The following is a 22498-nucleotide window of genomic DNA, read 5'->3' as shown; positions in this document are numbered from 1 at the left end:
ACCGCGATGTTGAAATCTGACAGGCACTACCAAGTTGGTGGTTCCCGTTGGCTGCAATGACATTCGCACAGGGTATGTCACTCTGCCGGTGCCAGGTGGTGTCCACTGCAATCCGGCATCTTTTCTATTGGCTGTTGCACTGTCCATATCTTGAGCAGAAAATTACTTGTGAGCAGACCAAACAGCTGTTTTGTTGCCTCTGCTGAAATAAGGGCGCTATTTAATTATTTGAATCAGGCTCCTGTATTACGAGGTTAATGGAGTAAACTCCTCTGTTGCCCTGGCAGAGGTCCTGAGTTATACAGATGTATAGGTTATCACCAATCTGACAGATTTCCTTTTTATGTAAAAAACAAATCCTGTTTAGGAATTATAATTTTTTAAATAGAAAAATATGGTGAGGGGGTATTATTTCTTTTATAGTGTCCCTCACAACTAGGGTTTGCTTGGTGGTGACAGAAAGTTCAATCAAATGCTATTTCTCCGCCGTCCTAATAGAGTGGAAGGGTATATAGCTAATTCTGCAATGGCCCTTACTCTGTCAGGCTGTCTGAGAAGTTTGACTACGGCTCTAACAAAGTAGAAATATCCATTCCCAAATTTAAGGTCCACCTGCATCAAATATGGGAGGGCAGTCCCCTATATTGGCAGGGACAGTTGTGGCAGAGCTCCCTTTCTGCCAATAGATAAATTATCCACTACGTGCCTTCTTTATATCGGTAAATTCAAAGGAATTGACAATAACAGTCCTAGGTTTTACAGTCTTCCTATATAAGAAACGCTTAGGACCCAAACAGTGACCAGTGCACTATTGTAGGAAAACATTTCTTGAGAAAAGATCACCATTCATTATTTATATTCTCTAAAACTTCAATTTGTGTGTAGAAAGCTTCAGTTTCCAGATTCTATATTATTACTTCACGAATTGTTTGCTCAATAACTAATATTTTTGTTTAAAATAGGATCACTTCTCAACAATTCTGTGAAAGGTGCCATTGATTTGAGTTAAACTGGAATAAAGTTGCAAGAAATGTCAATGCATTGACATATCATAAACATATCAATGGTTAAACACAAGTGTAAAACATGGAATATGCAAAGTGAAATTGATCTGGGTTAGTGTTCTCCAAGTTTTGTCTTTTATTTGTGGTGTGTTTCTTATTCTATTACACAGTGTTTATGAGAGCAGGATTACTGCTTGAAGTGGATTGCTTTGTAAGTAATCCATCACATTTTAAATAGAAGTCAATTGTGGAGACTAGCCAAAGGCGAAAATGAAATAATGGAGAAAAGTGAGTATATATTTTTTTCAAAAGTTCCTTTTTCATTGCTGAAACTCTAGTGTTGAACTTTGCAAGCAGAGAAGGGTATTTCTTATCAAATAAGGGTACATTTGCTAGTGAACTATTTTCTACTAGTCTTTCTGTACAGTTCTTTTCTCAGTAGACAAGAATACTATGAACAGGATTCTTTATTTGGTTTAATTTTCACCTACATTCAATGTATCCCTCACTACAGCAAGCAGGGACACTCTAACACAATAATGAAACAGACAACAAAGACAACTGGGCCATGTTAAATACCATAATAGATCAATTACTGAAATGCTGTTATTTCATCTTTGTTTCTCAAGCAATGAAAATGATGTCTATTAAACCAACATATAATGCAAACAGCCAGGTAGAGAACAGGATCCCATATGAACATACATACAAAAAAACAAAGTGACTCCCCATGCTGTCAGTATGCACACTGCTGACCTGGAAGTAACCACTGACTGCACATAAAATCACTTAAATGATCTAAGGATGAAAATCAGCAAATTAGTATATGTTAGGAGGCCCACCAGCCTGTCCTCTGCTGTACTGGTAGAGGGTCACCCACCATAGCTAGAGATCCTTGCTGTGTCATCTCAGATCATATCAGATCATTTTAGCAAAAATGATCTAGCCTAATCAGAATGAAAATGTTTATCAAAATTGTGGAGTCAGCTAGCCACTATATATTACTCCTTGAGGATTTGTCCACAGAAATTTGTCTGGTAACATGGTGAGTTTCATAATTCCATTAAGCAGAAACAAGTATGTACACAAACTATATGAAGGGCCACTCACAATTAGGGAATATATTGCACATGAGCTAAGAAAGTGCACTCATCTGATTTGCCAGTGCTATACCTAATGTAGAATCTTGAGCCTAACTAGGAACATTTCACAGATTTATGATATCCCTTTTAATAATCGAAATCCACGATAAATGCAGCGAACACCCATGTATTTCTACACAGGGATTTCCTAGGTCTACATATTTCTGTTTTACTGCATGATTGCATTATTTCTATGGTTTTCTATTGTCAGCATCTATTATGTTCACTTCCAATAAAACTGAATGTTGCAGTTTCCTGAAAGCCATGTCTAACAGCACAATATTTCAGATATGTAGGCTCAGCTAAACTTCTAGTAAATAATCAATTGTGTGCTTTTGTAGAGGTGTTAATTTGCCTCAAGGCATATGTAATTGTGTGAATAATTAACTAGAATCAGAATAATTAAATTCTAATGAACATTTTCTTGTCTTTAGGTACCAAATCTGCTGCAATGCAGTTGGATACCATATGTATGAATGGGCATAGTGACAATATCTGGTGTCTGTCTTTTGTTCTCTTGTTCAATTCCCCTTTAACTGGGTCACTGCTGCTCAGCATCATACATTTTCATGGCTATTGGTGAGGACAGGGGATTACAATCTCTCCAGTTTCAACTGGTTTTGCTTTGTTGTTGCAAATGTAATACAATATCAAATATATAAGGGAAGGTGCAAAGACAAAATATCAATGTAAAAATATCAATTTGCACAAATATCGAGGTAAAAATATTGTGGGTCAGAAATATCGACAGAAAAAATATTGTGGTCAAGAATATAGACCACAATATTTAGGTAAGAAATATTGATTAAAAAAATATCAAAGTGTTAAATATCGTTTGTCAAAATATAGATGTTAAAAATATTAATTTTGTATTAATGTTATGTATTTTAGTATATATTATATATGTCTGGGATGTTTGTTTTTTGTATAAGAATTGTTTGTACTTTTAATGTATGTGTTAACATTTTAGTAGTTAATAATTAGTTTTTAACTGAATTTTGCGTTTTTAGTTCTGTAGCTATTTGTGGGTTTATAGGGGAAGAGGGTGGGAAGTAATTTAATTTTGATACATTTAATTGATTATTTATAGTAGTTAATATGTTATTTTTAAATTGCATTTTGCGTTTTTAGTTCCGTAGCGGGTTGTGGGTTTATAGGGGACTAAGGTGGGAAGTTATTTAATTATATACAATTTATTGAATTTGTATTTTTTAATATTTGTATAATTGAGATGTTATAGTGTTAAATGTGTGGATTAGTTTATTAATAATTGCTAATTAGTTGTTACGTAATTTAAATTAATTGATTAGTAATTACTTATGGAAATTGTGTAATTAATTTTAGCTGTGTATTGTGGTGTTTATACATGTAAATGGTGGAAAGGGTGGGAAGTAATTTGATTTTTATGGATGAATTATTACAGAGGTGTCTATTATAATGGTGGGCGGATCGCCACCGCCCGTATGGCGTTGGCGATCTGCCTGCAATTATTTACCACCCACCTCCCTTTTCCCCCCACCATATTAGAAAAGAGTGTCCACCAGTTTTCCGCTGGTCAAACAGGTGACCGGGCAGAAAAGTGGCTTGATATGGTGGCGGTGTCTGCAAGACACAGTCATCCTTATCAAGATATAGGTGGTGATGTGCCTGCAGCCATGGAAAGGCATGCAGAGTCTTCATGTGGGGGCCCATTGCGGGTCCCCAGTGTGTTGTGGGTGTGTGCATGGGGGGGTGCCTACGGTACCCCCCTGCATTTGAATGCACAACATGGCTGTCACGTTGTGCATGCAAATGCACAAATGCCTTTTATACATTGTGGTGGGTGCTGCTGAAAGTACCGTCTGCCTCAATGTAAAAAATTAGGATGCGCCGCAGTGTGGCGGGCACATCCTAATTGGCTTTGCGGGAACGCCGCACACAAAGGGGACAGTCCCATTTGCCGATACGATGGCCTCCTGCCATGTAATAGACCCCGTAATTGTTAACTAATTTAAGTTAATAAATTAGTAATCAATTATAGTCATTGTGTAATTAATTTGAAATGATGGGAAGGTTGGGAAGTATTTTACATATTATTGATGAATTATTAATTAGTTAATAATTAGTTTAAATCAGTTGTTAATTAATTTAAATTAGTTAATAAGTAATAAAGTATGGTAACTATTTAATTAATTTTCGGTGTGTGTTATGGTGTTTATATGATTAAATGGTGGTGAGGTTGGGAAGTAATATATTTTTTATTGATGATTTATTACTTATTTGAATGATTTAATTACTAATTATTAATTAATTATGTAAATAATGTTAGGTGTGTTTTGTTGATATTATCGTGTTTAGGAATGTTTAATCAATGAATGTTCATTATCTTTCCTAAATAAAAATATATTTAAATGTATTATTAATTATGTTAACTATGGAAATACATTTAAATGAAAATGTTGATGTATTTTTTTATTGGTGTGGTGTTATAGGGTGATAAATAACAAATACAGTTATGTTTTAAATAATTTGTATGTGAATATTTGTTTCTTTTAAATAAATATTGTTTATAAATGTATGTTTTTTTATATTATATTTGGAAGTTTTTATTATACGTAAATAACATTATTATGTGTTATTTTTATATGTTTAATACATTTAGGGGTCGATTCCGATTCGGTAAATTATATAGCGGTACAGAGCATTTTTCCCGTACGAATCGTACACCTTCAACGTCCCCGTACGTTCGATGAAGTACGATCCGAACCCAAAGTAGATCTCCGTATGAATCGTACGTAAGACCATATGACTTAAAAATTCGTACAAATCGCATTCGGAACACGCAGTACGTGATGTCCATATGGATTGAAGCAGCTTTTGTTACGACAACACTCTGTACGACTCTTTTTTTACGGGAGCTGAAAACGTCCGTAAAAGCATATTTCGACTCGAACCGCGTACATAACGGACCCCCTCCAGGTGCATGAGTACACACCATGATTGCAGGGGTACGGTGCGTAGGGGTACGTTGCATCGGGGTACAGAGCATAGGGGTACGGTGCGTAGGGGTACGGTGCATTGGGGTACGGTGCATAGGTGTACGGTGCATAGGTGTGCGGTGCATAGGTGTATGGTGCGTAGGGGTACCGAGCATAGGGGTACGATGCGTACCCCCATGATTACAGGGGTACGGTGCGTATGTGAGGTTCTCCATACGAATTGCTCATACGACGTTTTCGTACGAATCGCGTTTTCGTTCCCCGGTCCGGATCATACCTGTCGGGTCATACAGCATGTTTACGATTCATACGGTCCACCATGAGGGTCCTGTATCATACAGATTTTCCCTTGCTTTTCGTACGGTTTGCAAGGATTTGTACGTATTTTTTTCCTACTGATCGTACTATGCGATTCGGACGGATTTGTACGATTCGTACGGAAACAGCTATGAATTTGAATCGGCGTACGGATTAGTTTCCCGAATCGGAATCGACCCCTTAATGGTATATTTTTAAAATATTGTATATTTATTTTTATGTATATATATTTTATTTGTTGAAATGTTATTAGTAATTTTAGTTCTTCTGCTATCCCATACTTTTCCTACTATTGCACTTACTGGAGTGGGAATAACAATTTGTACCTCTTCGCGATCCAGCACTTTCTCTTCTCTTGCACTCATGGAGTGGGAATAGTAATTTTTACCCCTCCACTATCCAGCACTTTCCGTACTTTTTCATTCACTGGAGTGGGAAAAGTAATTTTTACTTCTATGCTATCCAGCACGTTCCCCACTGCTGCACTCACTGGAGTGGAAATAGTAATTTTTACCCCTCCGCTATCCAGAACTTTATCTACTTTTTCAGTCACTGGAGTGGGAATAGTAACTTTTACCCCTCCACTATTGAATACTTTCCTTACTGTTGTACTAACAGGAGTGGGAAAGGTACATTTTACCCTTCCACTATCCATCACTTTCCATACTATTGCACTCACTGGAGTGGGCATTGTAATTTTTACCCATCCGCTATCCAGCACTTTCCCTACTGTTTCACTCACTGTAGTGGGAATAGTAATTTGTGCCCCTCCGCTGTTCAATATTTTTCCTACTGTTGCACCCACTGGAGTAGGAATAGTATTTTTTTTCCATTCCGCTATCCAATACTTTTCCTACTGTTGAACTCACTGGAATGGGAATAGTAATGTTTTCCTCTCCGCTATCCAATACTTTTCCTACTATTGCACTCACCCACGCACACAAGGCCCTCCACGGCACCGGACCAGCAGACCTGAACAGCCGCCTCAAATTCCACGCACCCCAAAGGACCCTACGATCAGCCCAGCTCTCCTACGCCGTGGTCCTCCGCACCAGAAAGACCAGATCGGGAGGCCGCTCCTTCTCCTTCCTCGCTGCCAAAGCATGGAACGCCCTTCTGCTCCACCTCAGACAGACAACATCTCTCCCCATCTTCGCAAGAAACCTCAAAACCTGGCTCTTCGACAGACCCCCTCCTTGATGGAATGGAACCTGCACCCCCCACCCCTAGCACCTTGAGACCCTTATGGGTGAGTAGTCGCGCTTTAACAAACCCCTGATTGATTGATTGGAGTGGGAATAGTAAGTTGTACTCCTCCGCTATCCAATTCTTTCCCTACTGTTGCACTCACTGGAGTGGGAATAGTAATTTTCACCCTTCTGCTATCCCGCACTTTCCCTACTGTTGCACTCACTGTCGTGGGAATCGTAATTTCTACCCCACTGCTATCCAATACTTTTCCTACTGTTGCACTAACTGAAGTGGGAATAGTAATTTTTACCCCTCCACTATGCAATTCTTTTCCTACTGTTGCACTCACTGGAGTGGGAATATTAATGTTACCCCTTCTCTATCCGGCACTTTCCCTACTGCTGCACTCACTGGAGTTGGAATAGTAATTTTTACCCCTTTGCCATCCAGCTCTTTCCTTACAGTTACACTCACTGAAGTGGGAATAGTAATGTTTACCCCTCCGCTATCCAACATTTTCCCTACTGTTGTATTTATTGCGATGTGAAATGTATGTTTTTTTATATTATAAAGTTTTAATTATTATAGAATGTATTTATTTTAAATTATTGATATATAAATATTTTATATTGATATCATTTGAAAGTTTAAAAAATAAATAAAGTCAACTCATTTTACAGTAAATATATGTATATATATATACATTATTATGTTTCTGTGTTTATATTTTTTTAATTAGGTTTATTTTTTTAATTTAGTTAAAATGTATCTTAAATGTAATGTACTATTTTTAGGATAACATTAATATTTTATATGTTTTTATGTACATTAATTAATTTTTATAATAATTTTAAATCAATATTTTGACTATCAATATTTTTATCAGCGAACCATAAGGGAATATTCAGAAAAGTAAACTTGCAAGTGAGTAAACTGCATCTGTAAGTTTGCTATTATACTTTTAAAAACATTTACTTCTTTTGGATATTCACCATTGACAAGTTCAGAGTTACTCAAACGTGTAGACTTTAATGTCTACACCCCCAAAACAGGGGTGGAACCAAATGTGTAACTTACTACATTGAAAAAGGAGCTGGAGTAAATTCACCACCACACAACACCATCTATTGACACTTCAACATCCTCAAATAGAAAATGAAGAAAGGCAGGGACTTAAAATAGAACCCCATATTGTTACATTAAAATATTGATTTCAACTGTTAAAATGACACACAAATTAAATTCAATGGTAAATAACCTTATTTGAAAAAAATATATAATGTAATGCTACATATTTGAAGGCTCTTTATTACTTTAAAAAAATGTTTTGAAAGAAAACATTTAAATTCATTTCAGCTAATCTTATAATCGTTTGCAATTATTAATACATAATAGTAGATACTTACATTATCCTTACGGTACGATTTTTTAAAGAAATCCCTCACATTTATTTTAATTATTTAATTAATTTAATATATGTAATGAATTTATTAAATATGAAAAGAATAGGTTTATAGTTACTACTAGTAATATTCATGTTTAGTCACATGTCTCTGTAACTAGGGCAGATATATCTTTATGGTAAAGCATAAGAATAAGTGTAAAATTATATTACATAAAATATATTTTAATTCAAATATTAATGTTGAATAATTGTACATACATATTTTAATTGCAGAACTATATAAAAATGCTACAACATTAATACAAATTCAATTGTGGTTATTTCTAGTATATTCAATTAAAATGAAATGTATTAACGTTATCATTACATCATACAATATTCCAGCTAAAGTGTTGTTTTATTGTGTATTAAAATTATTAAAGTGATAAATTAGAAGTAATCTCATTATATTGACATGAATATGACATTGTTTATGTGAATGCTAAATGAAATATATTTATATTTTTAACTACTTTGAACAATTTCATTTATTTTAACATTATTCTTAAAAAGTGTTATGTTACGTCCATGCCACTATTTTTCTCTATGAGTGGGTTTTCCAGTACCAGTGGTTGTAGTAACTAAAAAGTACAGTTTGTAAATAGAAATTGTTTTTTTTCAATAGCATTTCTCATGATGTCAGAAGTGCTATTGTAGCTCTACAAACATACTACAAAAAGCACTGTGTAAATAGTCCATTAAGACCGTAACTTCACATATCATGCTTCTCTCCATTTTCCCCCTTTCTCCCATCTGCGTATACTTGCCACGTCGTAACATCTGCGTTGGCTGGTGTAGGCGGAACGGAGCATGGGGGATCTACAGCACTCCCACAGCACTGCTTGTATTGACGGTTTATGGTCTGACTTCTGCTGCTAAGATGGTCACCCTCAATAAAGATGTTGCAGAAGACTTGGAGCCACTTAACAGTCCTTCTCATCTGCTTTCCTTTCAATAAATATTGTGATAAAGAGAATATTGACAGGTGGAAATGTTTGTCTTTGTTTCACTCCATAATATTTAACATTTTGATAGAAACAATTAAAATTATTTCTGAATGTCTATAAAACCAATCCTCAGAAACATTGTGTTTTTATGTTTGAGCACTCTTCAGACAGCCCTTTCATAAAAAAGAAACCACTTTATTACCCCTCATCCAGACAACACATAGCATAGTCCTTTCTATGTTTCAGTCATAACATACAATCTAATGAAGACAAATCGTGTGCACAAATTTGTAAAATTGCTTGGCTCTTCATAAATAACCTAAAGAGTAAAACAAGGTTCAATAAATGTACATGATTGCCAATTGCTTGGTTCTTCAGTAACAACCTGATGAGTAGGACAAAGTTCAATAAATGAGAGATCCAGCGACGTTAGATGTGTGTTTATAATTAAATTCTGATCAGTACATACAAAATACAACCAGCCAACACGTGTTTCGTCACACCGTAGTTAATGCTGTGACTCTTCAGGGCTGTTGGAATCAAGAATCATGGAATGGCACGCAGGTCCGATGAGTATCAGGACCAGGCTGCGTGTCGAGTATAGGCAGAAAGCATCTAAAAGGTGGAGTGGACCTATGTTTGGCAGTGGCTGCCGGTGAGGGAAAGCCTCAGGACGGTTGTGTCCACATCTGCGTTCAGAAAATAGATTGAGGCACCTATGTGTGCATGGCGGTAGCGTCCATATCCAGATAACTCACAATCTACATCGTAATTGATTTGATGATGTAGACTAAAAACATTTTTACGATTTGTAGGTAAAATGATACTTGAGCAAATCAGTCTATTATTTGCATGTCATGTTCCAGTCCTTCAATTAAAAAGCGTTTTTTTGCATTTCTGGAAACTGTAGGTTTTGTTGAAGACTAATATTAATTAGAACTGTCTACAAGGCAAATTCTTGAAACGAGAAGAGTTGATTGGAGCAGGCATATGCACAACTACACTGAAAAGTGTTAAAGTCCCCAAGACTGTCCAATCTTAGTCTAAAAATGTTACTAGGTGGTAACAAGTGGAACTTATGTGTATATTCAGGGGTGTGCCCAGAGCTGCAAGATGGCGAATGCATCTTACATGAGCTCCCAGCCAGTGATGCACATCCTTCGCAATCCTGCCCCTATTCCGATGCTTGATGACCTACAGATCAACCGAAGATGCCAAGTGTAGCAGCTCTGACCATGTAGCCATGACTGCATATCGATGGAGCTGGGATGAGTTCTGCAAAACAAGTGTTAGGGGTAGCTGATAGGGGTAGCTGATATGGCGTGGCAATAAGAGAAGCCCTCGTAAGCAACATACAACGAAGGTGGAGCGACACCAGCTACAGAGAGGAGCAGCTACTTGAAAGCATCTGAGCTCCGTGGCAAAACATCAGCTGCAGGAAGCAGTGCACCAAACTTCAGAAGGAGGCAGAGCTGACTCCAAGGCGTGCCTTGGTGGTGCAGGCCATGATAGGCCTTCCTACGTGATCTGACCTCACTGGACAGCGCCTTCTCCCTGCCTTGACCTTACACCACCTGAGCTGCGACAGACCCCTAATTCACCTGGGAACCAACAGCAGAGAGAGATGGATCAGCATCAGATAGAGACGCAGACTGCAAGAGGTTAGCCCAAGGGCAGTAAAAGAGAGTGGAATGGATTTGTGGGTGGGCAGCAGAAATTGGGGTCGTTTGAGGACTCTGTGAAATTCGCAAGTACTGACTAGCAGATTCCCATACTCTACCCTATTGCAACCAGAGAGGTAATGGACCCCAGTATTTCACAAACCGTAGACTGTGGAAATTGAGGAGACTCTTCCTGGGATTCATCAGGGCTACTTGAGTGTGCCATCAAAACAGAAGCCCCTGGACTCTTACTGGGTGGGACTTACCTACTTTTGAGCTGGTATGTAATTGTGTATGGCTAACCTGGATGTAGGTCTTGGAGCCTCCACCATCAAAACCATAGAGTTTTTGGCCAGAGCTGTACATGCCTTCTGCATGTAAGGGCTGGGTGGCCTTGTGGCCAGAAAGGGGCCAATGTACAGATTTGAGTGTTACCTTCTTCTGTAACAGGGTTGAGGATCCTCTTGTGCTACCTCACAGAGGGTCTGAAGGGCTCAGACAGACTCTTCTGTGCATTATGGTGAAGGATAAACTGTAGGAATGTAGGATCTGCTTTTTATGGTTACCCGCACTTTTTGCTTGATGTGTTGCTGGTTTTTACTAGTCTGACTGGGTCCTGCTAATCAGAACCCTAGTCTATCTGCATTCTCTCTACATTTTTGTGTGCAGTACCTAGCTACGTCCCAGATTAGATATTAGGGTACCCGTGTCAGTCCCTAGTATATGATACCCATATACCCAGGGAATAGATACCCCAGAGGTCTCCCATGGGCTGAAGCATGCATTATGCCACCCATGAGAGACATTTCAAAATAGAATTACAGGCCTGCCATTGAAGCCAGTGTAAGTTGGTGCATTCACCACTTGCTAAAGATATAGCTTTACTGTATCTAAGAGTCACAGCACTTACATTCTATAGGTCACCCCTATAGCAGGCCTTTACAATCCGGATGGCAAGGTGCTTGGTTCTAAGTAAGAGGGTGCCCCTCCATGAGCAGGACACCCCTGCAGCCTGAGGAGTCCATTCTCCTGGGCTGTCACTAAAGCAGCCATATACAATATAGAGGGGCATCGTGTGATCGCATGATGACCATCTTGAAAATGGCTGCAATGAGTTGTATCATGTTTAGTATCAAACATGTTGGAATCATACCCCCACACTGTAAATGGTGTGGAGGTGTGAATCCAAGCACCAGGAGAGCCCTCCGTTAGGCTCTCAATGTTGTCGGTACCAGCCTTCTAGTCCTAGACGATTCAGAAAAGGGGGTGGTGATGAACAGAGTGCCTGAATTAAGCAGACCACTCTTACCCAGTCCAAAGATCAGGGCTTGATCCATCACCGTTTTTTAGCTCACTGCACCATCCCAGCTCAGAGCTTGGCTATATGCAAATTAGTCTGTTCCTGTCCCAGTGCATGATGGGAACAGGGCAAACCAAACTACCAAGCCAATTCTTATACTGGGAAGGAAACAAGCTTCCGGGGACCGGTTTCTGCCATTTCAGGCGTCGTCGGCCCGGCTTGCTTGACAGCACAAAATGGTTGCTGCCGACCAGAGACACATTTCGGCCCTCCTGCTACTGAGCCAAGCTTGAGCAGGGAAAGGCAGAACAATAGGCATCTTGTCACAGTGAGACACCTCCCAGACAGGATTTAGTGTATTAGGGTTGGGAGGGTGCCTCAAAGTCTGCATGAGGGCCACATTTGGTGCCCCTGTACATAGTCCAGTACAAAACAGTCCTGGGAGCCATTGGCTCCCACTCTGACATGCATCTGGACAAAGGGATGTGAGTAACCTCCACCCTGTCCTGTGAATCTTCTCAACCCTTTACCTAGGGTACTTAAGGGCTTACCTGGGTGTAGGTTACTAGATTCATTGTTAGATAAGATTCTGAACTGAAACCATTGCACTTCTACCGTATGGGCACTCCGGATTTCGCTGAACTGCGTTTGGGCCTGACTTCGTCTCCCTTCTAGTCTGCTGCGTTGTCTGTGTCTGTGCATCATACAGGAACCTTACAAGGCCTGTGAAGCTTCAAGGACAACTGAAGTATTCTCCCTTGGAGTGAAGGAGTCACTCCCCTGCATTTGCAAGCACCACAATGAAGACGACTGGTCTAAAGATCCCGAGCTCCTCCGGACTCGGTGGGCTCTGCAACAGAGATGGTGGTTTTCCTCTGCTCTACCCTCATACCATGTTTGAGGCCAGTGGTCCTTGTGGGAGCGGCAATGACCAAACCCCTGGGTACAGCATGCATTTGCAAGGACAAAGGCTTGTTGTCATCTTTGCAAGAATACCTGCAGGCTTCAAGTAGCCCTAACCTTGAGCACCCTGATTGCTTAGGGCCTGCCCTGACTCCCCTGCTTGTGGTGAGTCCCCTGAATTTTGCTTGTCCCAACTGTGCACCTTCATGACCCCCTGTGTGGTTTGCATTTTCCAAGGCTTGTTGGTGCTCCTGCCAGACAACGACACCTCAGCACTCGACATCCTTTGTGGGACAGCTCATATCTAGGTCCTGGTCAACCTCAGCATCATCTGGTCCTTGCAGCTGCAGAGTCATGGTCACCATCATCTTACCTGAAGCACCCGACTTAGGAGGCCATAACTCTTCCAAGTCCCCTGGTCACTCGTGAGTGACATAGACACTGTCCCCTCTGCTTTCAGGTACTCCTCTTCAAGAATCCACATTTGGATTCATCCGGACACTTTTTCCTCTTCCAGCAGCGGCACTTTACTCCATTGAGTTTGATGGCTGTTTCCCATGCCACTTCACACTTATGCATGTGGCTTCCATAGGATAGGTAATTTGGGTACCATGGTATCTACGGGTGGGGTGGCTCTCCAACCTTCTGTCTTTCATGGGGTTTCTTCAGGCTCCACTTGAAAAGATGTCTAATTTTCAAAAATCCAAACTGCAATTTGCACATTGACTTGTAAGGAGCACTCGGTTGTGTTCACACACTGCACAAGCTCTCCATGGGGTCCCTATCTACTTACCTTGTGTGGTTCTGTGGGTCCCCAGCAATTGTACATCCTCTCAACATTATCCTGATTTATTTAAATAGTCAGGTCCTGAGGGCCATTTGTTATTCCGTATGTGAGGTAATGGTCTGGAGGAGCGTGTGAAGGCTGTTTCCGGTCTTCGCTGCATTATGGGCAAAGGAGTGTCCTCTACTTCTCTTTGGTAGAATCAGGGAGTATGGGCAAGTGAAATGGAGGTGAAGCATAGTCTTCCTGATGGTTGGTGGAAGCTCAGGTGGTGGTTAATGTAGGCAAGTCTTTGGCTGTGTAGAAACTTGTGTACGTGGGTCAGCATCTTGAATTGACATCTCTTCCATACGTAGAGTCAGTGGAGTTTCCTGGGGTAGGGTTTATTGTGACTTCACCTGAGATGGCCGAGGATCAATCTGGCTGCAGCGTTCTGTATGGTTTAAGTCTCTGTAGGAGATATGCAATGATTCCTATGTAGAGGCTATTGCCATAGTCCAGTCGGCTGGTAATGAATGCTTGTGTCAGGGTGCATTTTTTGTATATGGGTTGCCACTTGAAGATCTTCCATAGCACGCAGAGAGTTAGGAAGCAGGTGGAAGAGATGGCATTGATATTTGATTTCATGGTGAACTTGTTGTTAATGATGATTCCGAGGTCTCTGGTGTGACTGGATGGAGTGGGTCCAGGTATAAGATATGGTGGTCACCAGAAGTCATTCCATGTGTTGCTGCTGTTGCCAGAGATCAGTACTTCTGTATTATCTGTGTTCAGCTGCTAGAAGTTGTTTTTAATCCAGGCGGTGATGTTTGTCATGCATCAATGGAAGTTGCTCGTGGTAGTGTTAGGGTTGTAGGTGAGCGAGAGGATGAGTTGAGTGTTGTCTGCACCAAAAATTATGTTGGGAATGAGCAATCTGACAATGTTGGTCAGTGGGGTCCTATATGCGTTGAAGAGCTTGGGGGTGAGGGGTGAGCCCTGGGGGACACTGCAGGTGATGTCTTTGGGTTTGGAGGTGAAAGGTGGGAGGTGGGTGATAGATCATCAGTGTTCTCCCAGTAAAGAAAGAGGTGACCCATCTGAGTGTTTTTCCTTGGATGATGATGTGATCAAGTCTCTCGATCAGTGTGTGGTGGGATATAGTGTTTAAAGTTGCCGAGAGGGTGAGTAGGATCAAAGCTGCTGTTTCTCCTTGGTCAAGTAGAGTTGGGATGCTGTCAGTGTCTTCAATTGGGGCTGTTTTAGTTCTGTGATTGCTGCGGAAGCCGGATTGAAAGGTTCCTAGCAGCTGGTTCTGTTCCAGGTGTATCATGAGTTGATTGTTGATGATCTTAACCAGTACTTTCCCTGGGAACGGGAGCAGGAAGATTGGCTGGTGGTGTTTTAGTTTGCTGGGGTCGACGGAGAGCGTTATGGGTAGTGATCTTCTTTTGATGTGTTTCCAGACATCTGGAAAACAATTGCAGTGGTGATAGAGCTATTGAGTAGGAACGTTTCTTTGGTTTCAGAGGTTGAAGAGGTGGTGCAGGCATGGGTCTGTGAGAGCTCCCAGGTGGATGAATTTCACTGTGGATGTGGTGCCCAGGGTGGTCAGTGTTTGTTTCGTGTTAGTTACGGTGGTGGAAGTCCGTAGGTATGAATTGGGGCTCAAAGTTTCTGTATTTGGTTGCGATCTTGTTAAGGAAGAGGTGGGGGAGGTTGTCGCACAGCTCCTGTGAGGGTGGGATGTTGTTTTTTGTGGTAGCTGGGTCGGAGAATTCCTTTACAATGTTAAAAAGTTCTTTGGTTGTGTTGGTGCTGGCTTTGATGTGTGCTGCAAGGGCTATCTTCTTTGTTGTCCTCAACAGGTGGTGGTAGTTAGAGGTTGATTGAGCTCTTGAAGACTGTCCTTGCTTGTGAGCCATCCCCTCTCCAACTATTTGCTGTCTCATTTCACTATTCTGAGTTTGAGGGTGCAGCTCAGGCCTGGGGGTTGATATACAAGTGTGCCTCTGATGGTTGTCTTGTTATCCGTAAGGAACTTGAAGTTGAGATGTTCCAAGAGGGTGGTGATGTTGGTGTTGGTGGTGATACACTGTATGGTCTCTTTGTTGATGGTAATGGCTGAACAGAGGAAACAATGGAACCTGATAGTCTGTACTGTTCATTAAAGCTGGTTTGATATTTTTATGCAGTACTGGGAGAGTTGAAATCTGTTTTCACTATGCCATATTAGGATTATTCACCACAATACCATGATCAGTTCCTTCTAGTTCTCATTGTGGATGCCATAGCTGTATGTTGACATATGCTGTGTCTGTTATTTAAATCCATTTCATCTGTTTTTTAATTTCCCATGCTGTCCATATGCTCATCTGCTGAACTATAATTCATCAAAGACAACATGGAGAGTCACTTTAAAGGAGCACAAGTTTCTGTATAAACACATTATTTTCCGTATGCATTTTTCTGTAGAAATCCATACAAACAAAACACAGGGAGCCTTAATTGAAATCCATCCATTCTAATATTATAGAGAGCCCAAACCTTTGAGGCGGGTAATCTCAGTAACCACAGCACCAATCACAACACCCAATACAGCGTTGGAAAGGGCAGTTGCAGCAGAAGGACATAGGCTATGCAGACGGCCACCATATATATATTTTCTTGCTGAGTTTTATATAGCGCAAACTTGACCCAAATTGAATCAGGTATCAGAGCGCTTTACATAGCACCAGTTACATTACATGAGGACACACATTCATGTTTGTTAGGCAGGGGGAGATTAAGTGATTTGCCCAGAATCACAGGATGTTTGGCGTCGTTACCAAGACTTGAACCCAGATCCCCAGGTCCAAGGTCGAGCGACTTAGCCGTTAGGCCAACTCATCAATACATTTAAAAGGTAAAAGAACCGTGCCAACAAAGTATCAAAGATATCAAAGATAGTGCTAACCACACCTACATCAAAAATATTCCATTCCAAAAGAAACAAATATCAGGTCCCAATTGTCTAAATCTGAAAAAGAAATACCCCAAATATTCCAGAGGATGGGCACACCAACATGAGATTTTCTAATGATATACCTACTATCAAATATGTGAGAGGAAAAGTCAAAAAGCTTCCTATATAGAAATTATTTCTGAAATAAATAAACATTACTAAATCAATAAAAAAAAGATAAATGTGTACCTCAGTTTTTTAAAGGAATAATAACTTGTGATCTTTTTTTTTCTTCAGCTACAGATGAATGTATGAAATGTCCAGATGACCAATTGCCAAATAGTAAACATGACCAGTGCATCCCAAAAGTGATAGAATTCCTTTCTTTCGATGAGCCCCTTGGACTTACACTCTGCTTCGCTGCTGCCTTCTTGGCTTTCATAGCTGCATGTGTGCTAGGAATCTTTCTTAAATATGGTTCCACTCCTATCGTCAAAGCCAACAACCGCTGGCTCAGTTACCTACTCCTCATCTTCCTGAAGCTCTGTTTCCTCTGTTCCTTTATATTCATCGGTCGACCCACAAAACTATCCTGCATGCTACGTCAAATTATCTTTGGTATTGTTTTTTCCATCAGTGTCTCCATTATCCTTGCAAAGACTATACTTACTGTTATTGCCTTTAAAGCCAAACTTCCCAACAGCCCGGCGAGGAAGTTGTTGGGAGGAAAGACTCCAAGTTTCATAGTCTGTCTTTGCTCTCTGATACAAGTTGTTATTTGCGCTCTTTGGTTGGCGAAATCTCCTCCATTTCCAGAGCCTGACCTCTTGTCATATAATGAAAAGATAATTGCTGAATGTAATGAAGGTAAACATTTCTTCTACTTCATGCTGGGATACATGGGCCTCCTAGCCACAATCAGCTTTATAGTGGCCTTTCTCTCAAGGAATCTGCCCGGAACTTTCAACGAGGCCAAGCTGATCACCTTCAGTATGGTGGTATTTGTCAGTGTGTGGATCTCCTTCATCCCAGCCTACCTGAGTACTCAGGGGAAATATATGGTGGCCGTGGAGGTGTTTGCCATCCTGTGCTCCAGTGCTGGACTGCTCAGTTGCATATTCTTTCCTAAGTGTTATATCATTCTGTTCAGGCCTGAAAGGAACAACAGACATACTATTATTGGAAGAACACATGTTGGTACTATCAGAAAAAATTAAGATCACAAAAGAAGCAGTTTGCTGGTGAAGGCATGTGCAGAATAGGCAAAATCTATGTGCTAATAATGCTGCTGCAGGAGGGGTTGTGACTACAGATAAAGTAATCAATCCATAGACTGGAATTCAGCAATGCAGGACCAATGGAGCTTTTACAATCTAATATGAGGCACAAGGAGGATATTGATGAGTACTCCTAACAACATGTCACTTTTAGATTTTGTGACTGTTTTCAATACACACAGGACTTCCAGGAATTATTTCAACATTAAAGATATCTAAACAGGATTGTGCAATGCTATGATGCTGTACAACTAGTGGATTCCCAAGTGTGTGAACTTTGCACTTCGCAAAGATTGTGAATTTAAAAAAACTCAGCAAAGTGCAGGCTCTCCCCAGGAGTAGAAAATGGTCCCCATTGCCAAGAGGGTCCACCTAGGCCAATGGTAGAGCTGCCTCTTCCCAGGAGGTAATGTCACAGATGCTACTTTTCAATGCTGTTCCCCTTTTCAAGACTTTCTGATTTGGCCTGAGGAGTGGTCTGTCCAATCCATGAACTCAGCCGTGGGTTTCAATCCAGTACTTTAATGCACCCACAGTACAAGGTGCCCCATTACTCCGCCATGACTGAGTCAGGCTTAATTGTCAACCGCAGCTCAGGAAATCAGCTGGGAGAAAGTACAGAACTGGGCAAAAATGTGGAGGCACTTTAACAGGACTTCAGGGATGGTCTGCAAGTCACACTGTGCATAATATCTTAATAGAGACAAAGCCACAGATAAACTAGGTGACAATGTAATTGCGTATTTATAATTAACCCCAGAAGCAGCATTATACTTGAAAATTCTGAGAAGGGAAATTATTATTGAGGATTGATGCTGCTGAAAGTAATAGTCCTTTAGATGTCTTAGGGCTTTAGTTAGTTTGATGGCCAGGATACTTCAGCACAAACAAGACACTTCTCCCAACTGAAATATTACAAGTGGATTATAGCCTATGGCACATGAAATATGGCGGCAGATAGGATACTTGTCATATTTTGGTATTCCGTTCACCAACTCTAATTAAGATCATGTATCATTTATCTGTGCCAAAGGTTGGGTACAATATTATGATTGTTGAATTTGGAGATTCACAACGATGCAGCGCAGGAGCACGTTGCATCTTCCAATGCTCACTTGACCCTGCATATGGAAGCATCGAAAGCAGGTGTTAAAACATGTTGTGAGGTAATAGCAGGCATGGCCTGGAGAGCAGTTTAATCACAAAACTCTATGGCTGTTGGTATCTCTGGTGTAGCAGTTAAACATTAAGCCCTTGCTGTCTGGATTTTCTTCCTAGAGCTAGGAGCCTTTTGAAGATCATTTTTGGTCAGCGGCTAAATATTAGTTGAACAATCATTGGAAGGGCTGCCATAGGCAGCTAGCTTGGCAAAAAGCCTTTTCACCCACACCTTTGCTTAAGTCATTAAAAGAAAAAATGACGCCACCACTGCTTAAATGAGCCACATTTGCCCTAATTGGTAGATGCCATACCTTAGGGTCACTTCTTTCCACTGATCCCTCATCTTTACTCCTTCCTATACACATTTATCTTTCCCTCTTTCCCTCTGACTTTCTCTCGAGCATGTCTACTTTCAAGTTCACTGACTTTACAGATGCCTTTTACAGTTAACTGCATTTTTGGGAAAATACATAGACATCTTCTGGAATTAGGTAGATGTACTTAAACAATTTCACATGAATAAATCAATGTGTATCTTAAAATGTAACACTCAGATAAAGGACCCAACAGTCACAACTCAGTATTTGAGAACAAGTAGACACTGGCATTGATTGTGCATCGGGACTGCATCACTTTTGTTACGCAGTCCAACAAAAACATTTTTGAGCTTTCACTAAACTACACATAGCCACTGTGCATAGCATTGCATGGTTCAGTAAATACAAAGGAGCACACTGCTGTGTATAGTGCTTCCTTGCATTACCTTGTGTCATGTAGGCATTACATGGATGAGGCCTGTCAATTACCATCCAGTCATCCATATATTTTAATGCAAGCCCAGATTTTCAAAGACTTGAAAACCTGGGTTTGCACCAAAGTGGTGAGACTGCCTGACAGAGGTGTAACGAGAAGAAATACCTTTATTTCTCCTCAATGCTTCGTCTTTTCATATGTGCTGCATTTATGTGTTATGGTTGCAAAGCTCTATATATTAGATATCTATAAGAATTTTTTTTGTGCAGGGAGGTGTCTTGTTGTGTAGCTTACATTTAGTCTCCATTTAATGTTTAGTTTTAACTTAAAATTGTGTTCTAATGATAGTTTACACATATTATTGCTAATGCAAGAATATGACCTGCATGCATTTTTTTCTGATAGTCATTGTCACACTGTAGTTTGCACATTCAGTTCCAGGGTCACACAACTCAGAATATGATGGCATATTTTATCTTTTTAGTTTTGGTTGTAGGAGATGACTATTTCTGTCCAGACTCATTGTAGATGCTGTTATGCACCACTGGCACAGTGTGATAAGCTTGGCGCTTCATTATTTAAACAGCATTCATGCTGAGGACGATGATAAATTCACTTTCCACAATAAGTCATCATGGACAGCTGCTGTGAGTTATGACTGAGATGCAGTTCCACAGTCCCTAACCTTAATGCTGAGAAAGAATAGTGTGCAGGCCTGCACACTCAGATTGTGGTGTATTTGTTAATGCAATGAGACCAGCATCCTCACGTACAGTACCAAGGTATGGGGTTAGGTCAGTCCAATATGCCTGGCACATAGTTTCTGCTTACATGCTCACTTTAGCATAGAAAAATTTGTACTAGATAGGAGTAAGCATAGTTACCTGATGTACAATTAACATGGTTGAATTGCTTATGTTTTTCATCATTCTAATGATGCTTATAATAATGATGATTCTCATCTTCTGATGATTGCAGTTCATGCTTTATTTACAAAGATTTGAGCATTTCAATAAACGTTTGAAAATGCATTCTGATGTCGTTTCTGTGTGACACATTGAGCATGCAAAAGTGACAATTGAAAGGGTTAGATCTGTTTCCACAAATTCCTCGGTTATTTAGAGTCATGTGTGAATTTACCAGCAGCATCTATAACTATATGGTTAGGAGCTTAGATGTTGTACTGTGATCCAGCCAAACAAACCAACATTTAGGAGCCGATTCACAGAACTAATTAGAGATAAAATCCTAAACTTACTACTTTTGGTATTCACAGAAGGCATTTAGTAGAAGTAAAGTTAGGACTCCTAACTTTACTACTACTAAATGCTTTTTGTGGATACCAAAAGTCATAAAGTTAGGAGTTTGTCTCAGTTTAGTAGTAGTAACTTTAGGAGTCCTAACTACTACTAAATACATTCCGTGAATACCAAAAGTAGTACGTTTAGGATTTTATCTGAGATTAGTTCTGTGAATCAGTCCCACACTGATTATATAGGATGACTCAGCCTCTGCATTATCAAGTTAAGTTGTTCTAAATACAAAGACCTGCTAGTCTCATAGGAACCAAATAACATGGCAACACCAACATTCTAGGTTTGGTACCTTTTTAATGGGTCACCTGAATAGTTTACTAGTTTTGCCCAAGGTTCCTTTAGTACCTGGATACAAAGATGTTCATGATCATAAGAGTTTATCCTCTTTCAGCTTAATAGAAAGCACCAACTTATGTCTGTAAGTTAATCAAGCTTCAATGTTTGAAATGATTTTCCCCTATGGTGTTGTCCTTCCTTCAAATTCAAATCATTAAATATGGGGCAATCGGTAGTCATTGTTATTAATTGCAGACAAGCTAGAACTGCTCACTTAACTGGAAATGGGCCCGCCAATGGCTTTTGAGAAGTTACCTTCGTGGTTGAAGCTCACCAAGCTTACAGATGTGAAGTTTGTTATTCTATTTCCCGCAGTCAATGCCACTACATGCACATATCACACATACACTGAGTCTGAAGTTCCAGCTGCAAATAGGCATTTTGAATATTTATAAATACAATTAATTTACCAGGAACATCATAATTGGTTCCAAGGCACCTTCCCACATAACTGCACATTGCAAAACTTGGGTTCTCCTAGTAATGAAGTGGCAACCCGCCAGTCTTATTAGACTATTCACCTTAATCTAATGCACAGGGATTAACACAGCATGAGGGACTTGCCTTGATGTCAGAAGTGATAGAAGGTTACTTGAGGTCGCAAGGGATCTAGGAATACCTAAAGTTCAGGCCAATTGTGATAGAGGGCAGGACAGCTACAAGGCTCAAGCAGGCCCTGCTGAAAAAGAACCTTGAATGACGAAAAGCGTTAATGCTGGGTCACTGTATCTTTCTCAAACTCCACTGAGATGCAAGCCATGTATTGTTGCCATGCAGGCTGCAGAACGAATGTCATCAAACAACCTCTGCATCGGCGTTGGAGGGCGATGCCTCGGTCCCGACCAGCATAGTGGTGACCAAGTGTGGGTTTTGTAGAGAATCAGCTTCAGAACCTTCTTCTGAGGCCTTGGACTATTGGGGGCACCTCAGGCAAGGATTGGACTCACAGAGGCCAGAGGTCATCAGCACCAGCAGGATTGTAGGACGTCTTTTGTGTCTGTGAGACTTCAGAAAACAGGAGGTAAGGCAACAAGTCCTTGGAGTCACTCTGAGATCAAGT

The 22498-nt window shown here is 40.3% G+C and overlaps 1 protein-coding gene across 1 annotated transcript; it reads left to right on the top strand.

Annotated features, from left to right (window-relative positions):
- Positions 1 to 1174: 1174 nt before the first annotated feature.
- Positions 1175 to 20817, top strand: LOC144772143 (vomeronasal type-2 receptor 26-like). The gene is made up of 2 exons (XM_078656295.1): positions 1175 to 1292; positions 16893 to 20817. The coding sequence occupies exons 1-2, from the start codon at positions 1283 to 1285 to the stop codon at positions 17810 to 17812; spliced, it is 930 nt and encodes a 309-aa protein (XP_078512421.1). The 5' UTR covers positions 1175 to 1282; the 3' UTR covers positions 17813 to 20817.
- Positions 20818 to 22498: the final 1681 nt, after the last annotated feature.

The sequence above is a fragment of the Lissotriton helveticus genome, chromosome 8, assembly GCF_964261635.1.
Source record: "Lissotriton helveticus chromosome 8, aLisHel1.1, whole genome shotgun sequence".
Taxonomy (NCBI): Eukaryota; Metazoa; Chordata; class Amphibia; order Caudata; family Salamandridae; genus Lissotriton; species Lissotriton helveticus.
This window is presented reverse-complemented; position numbering and strand designations above follow the sequence as displayed.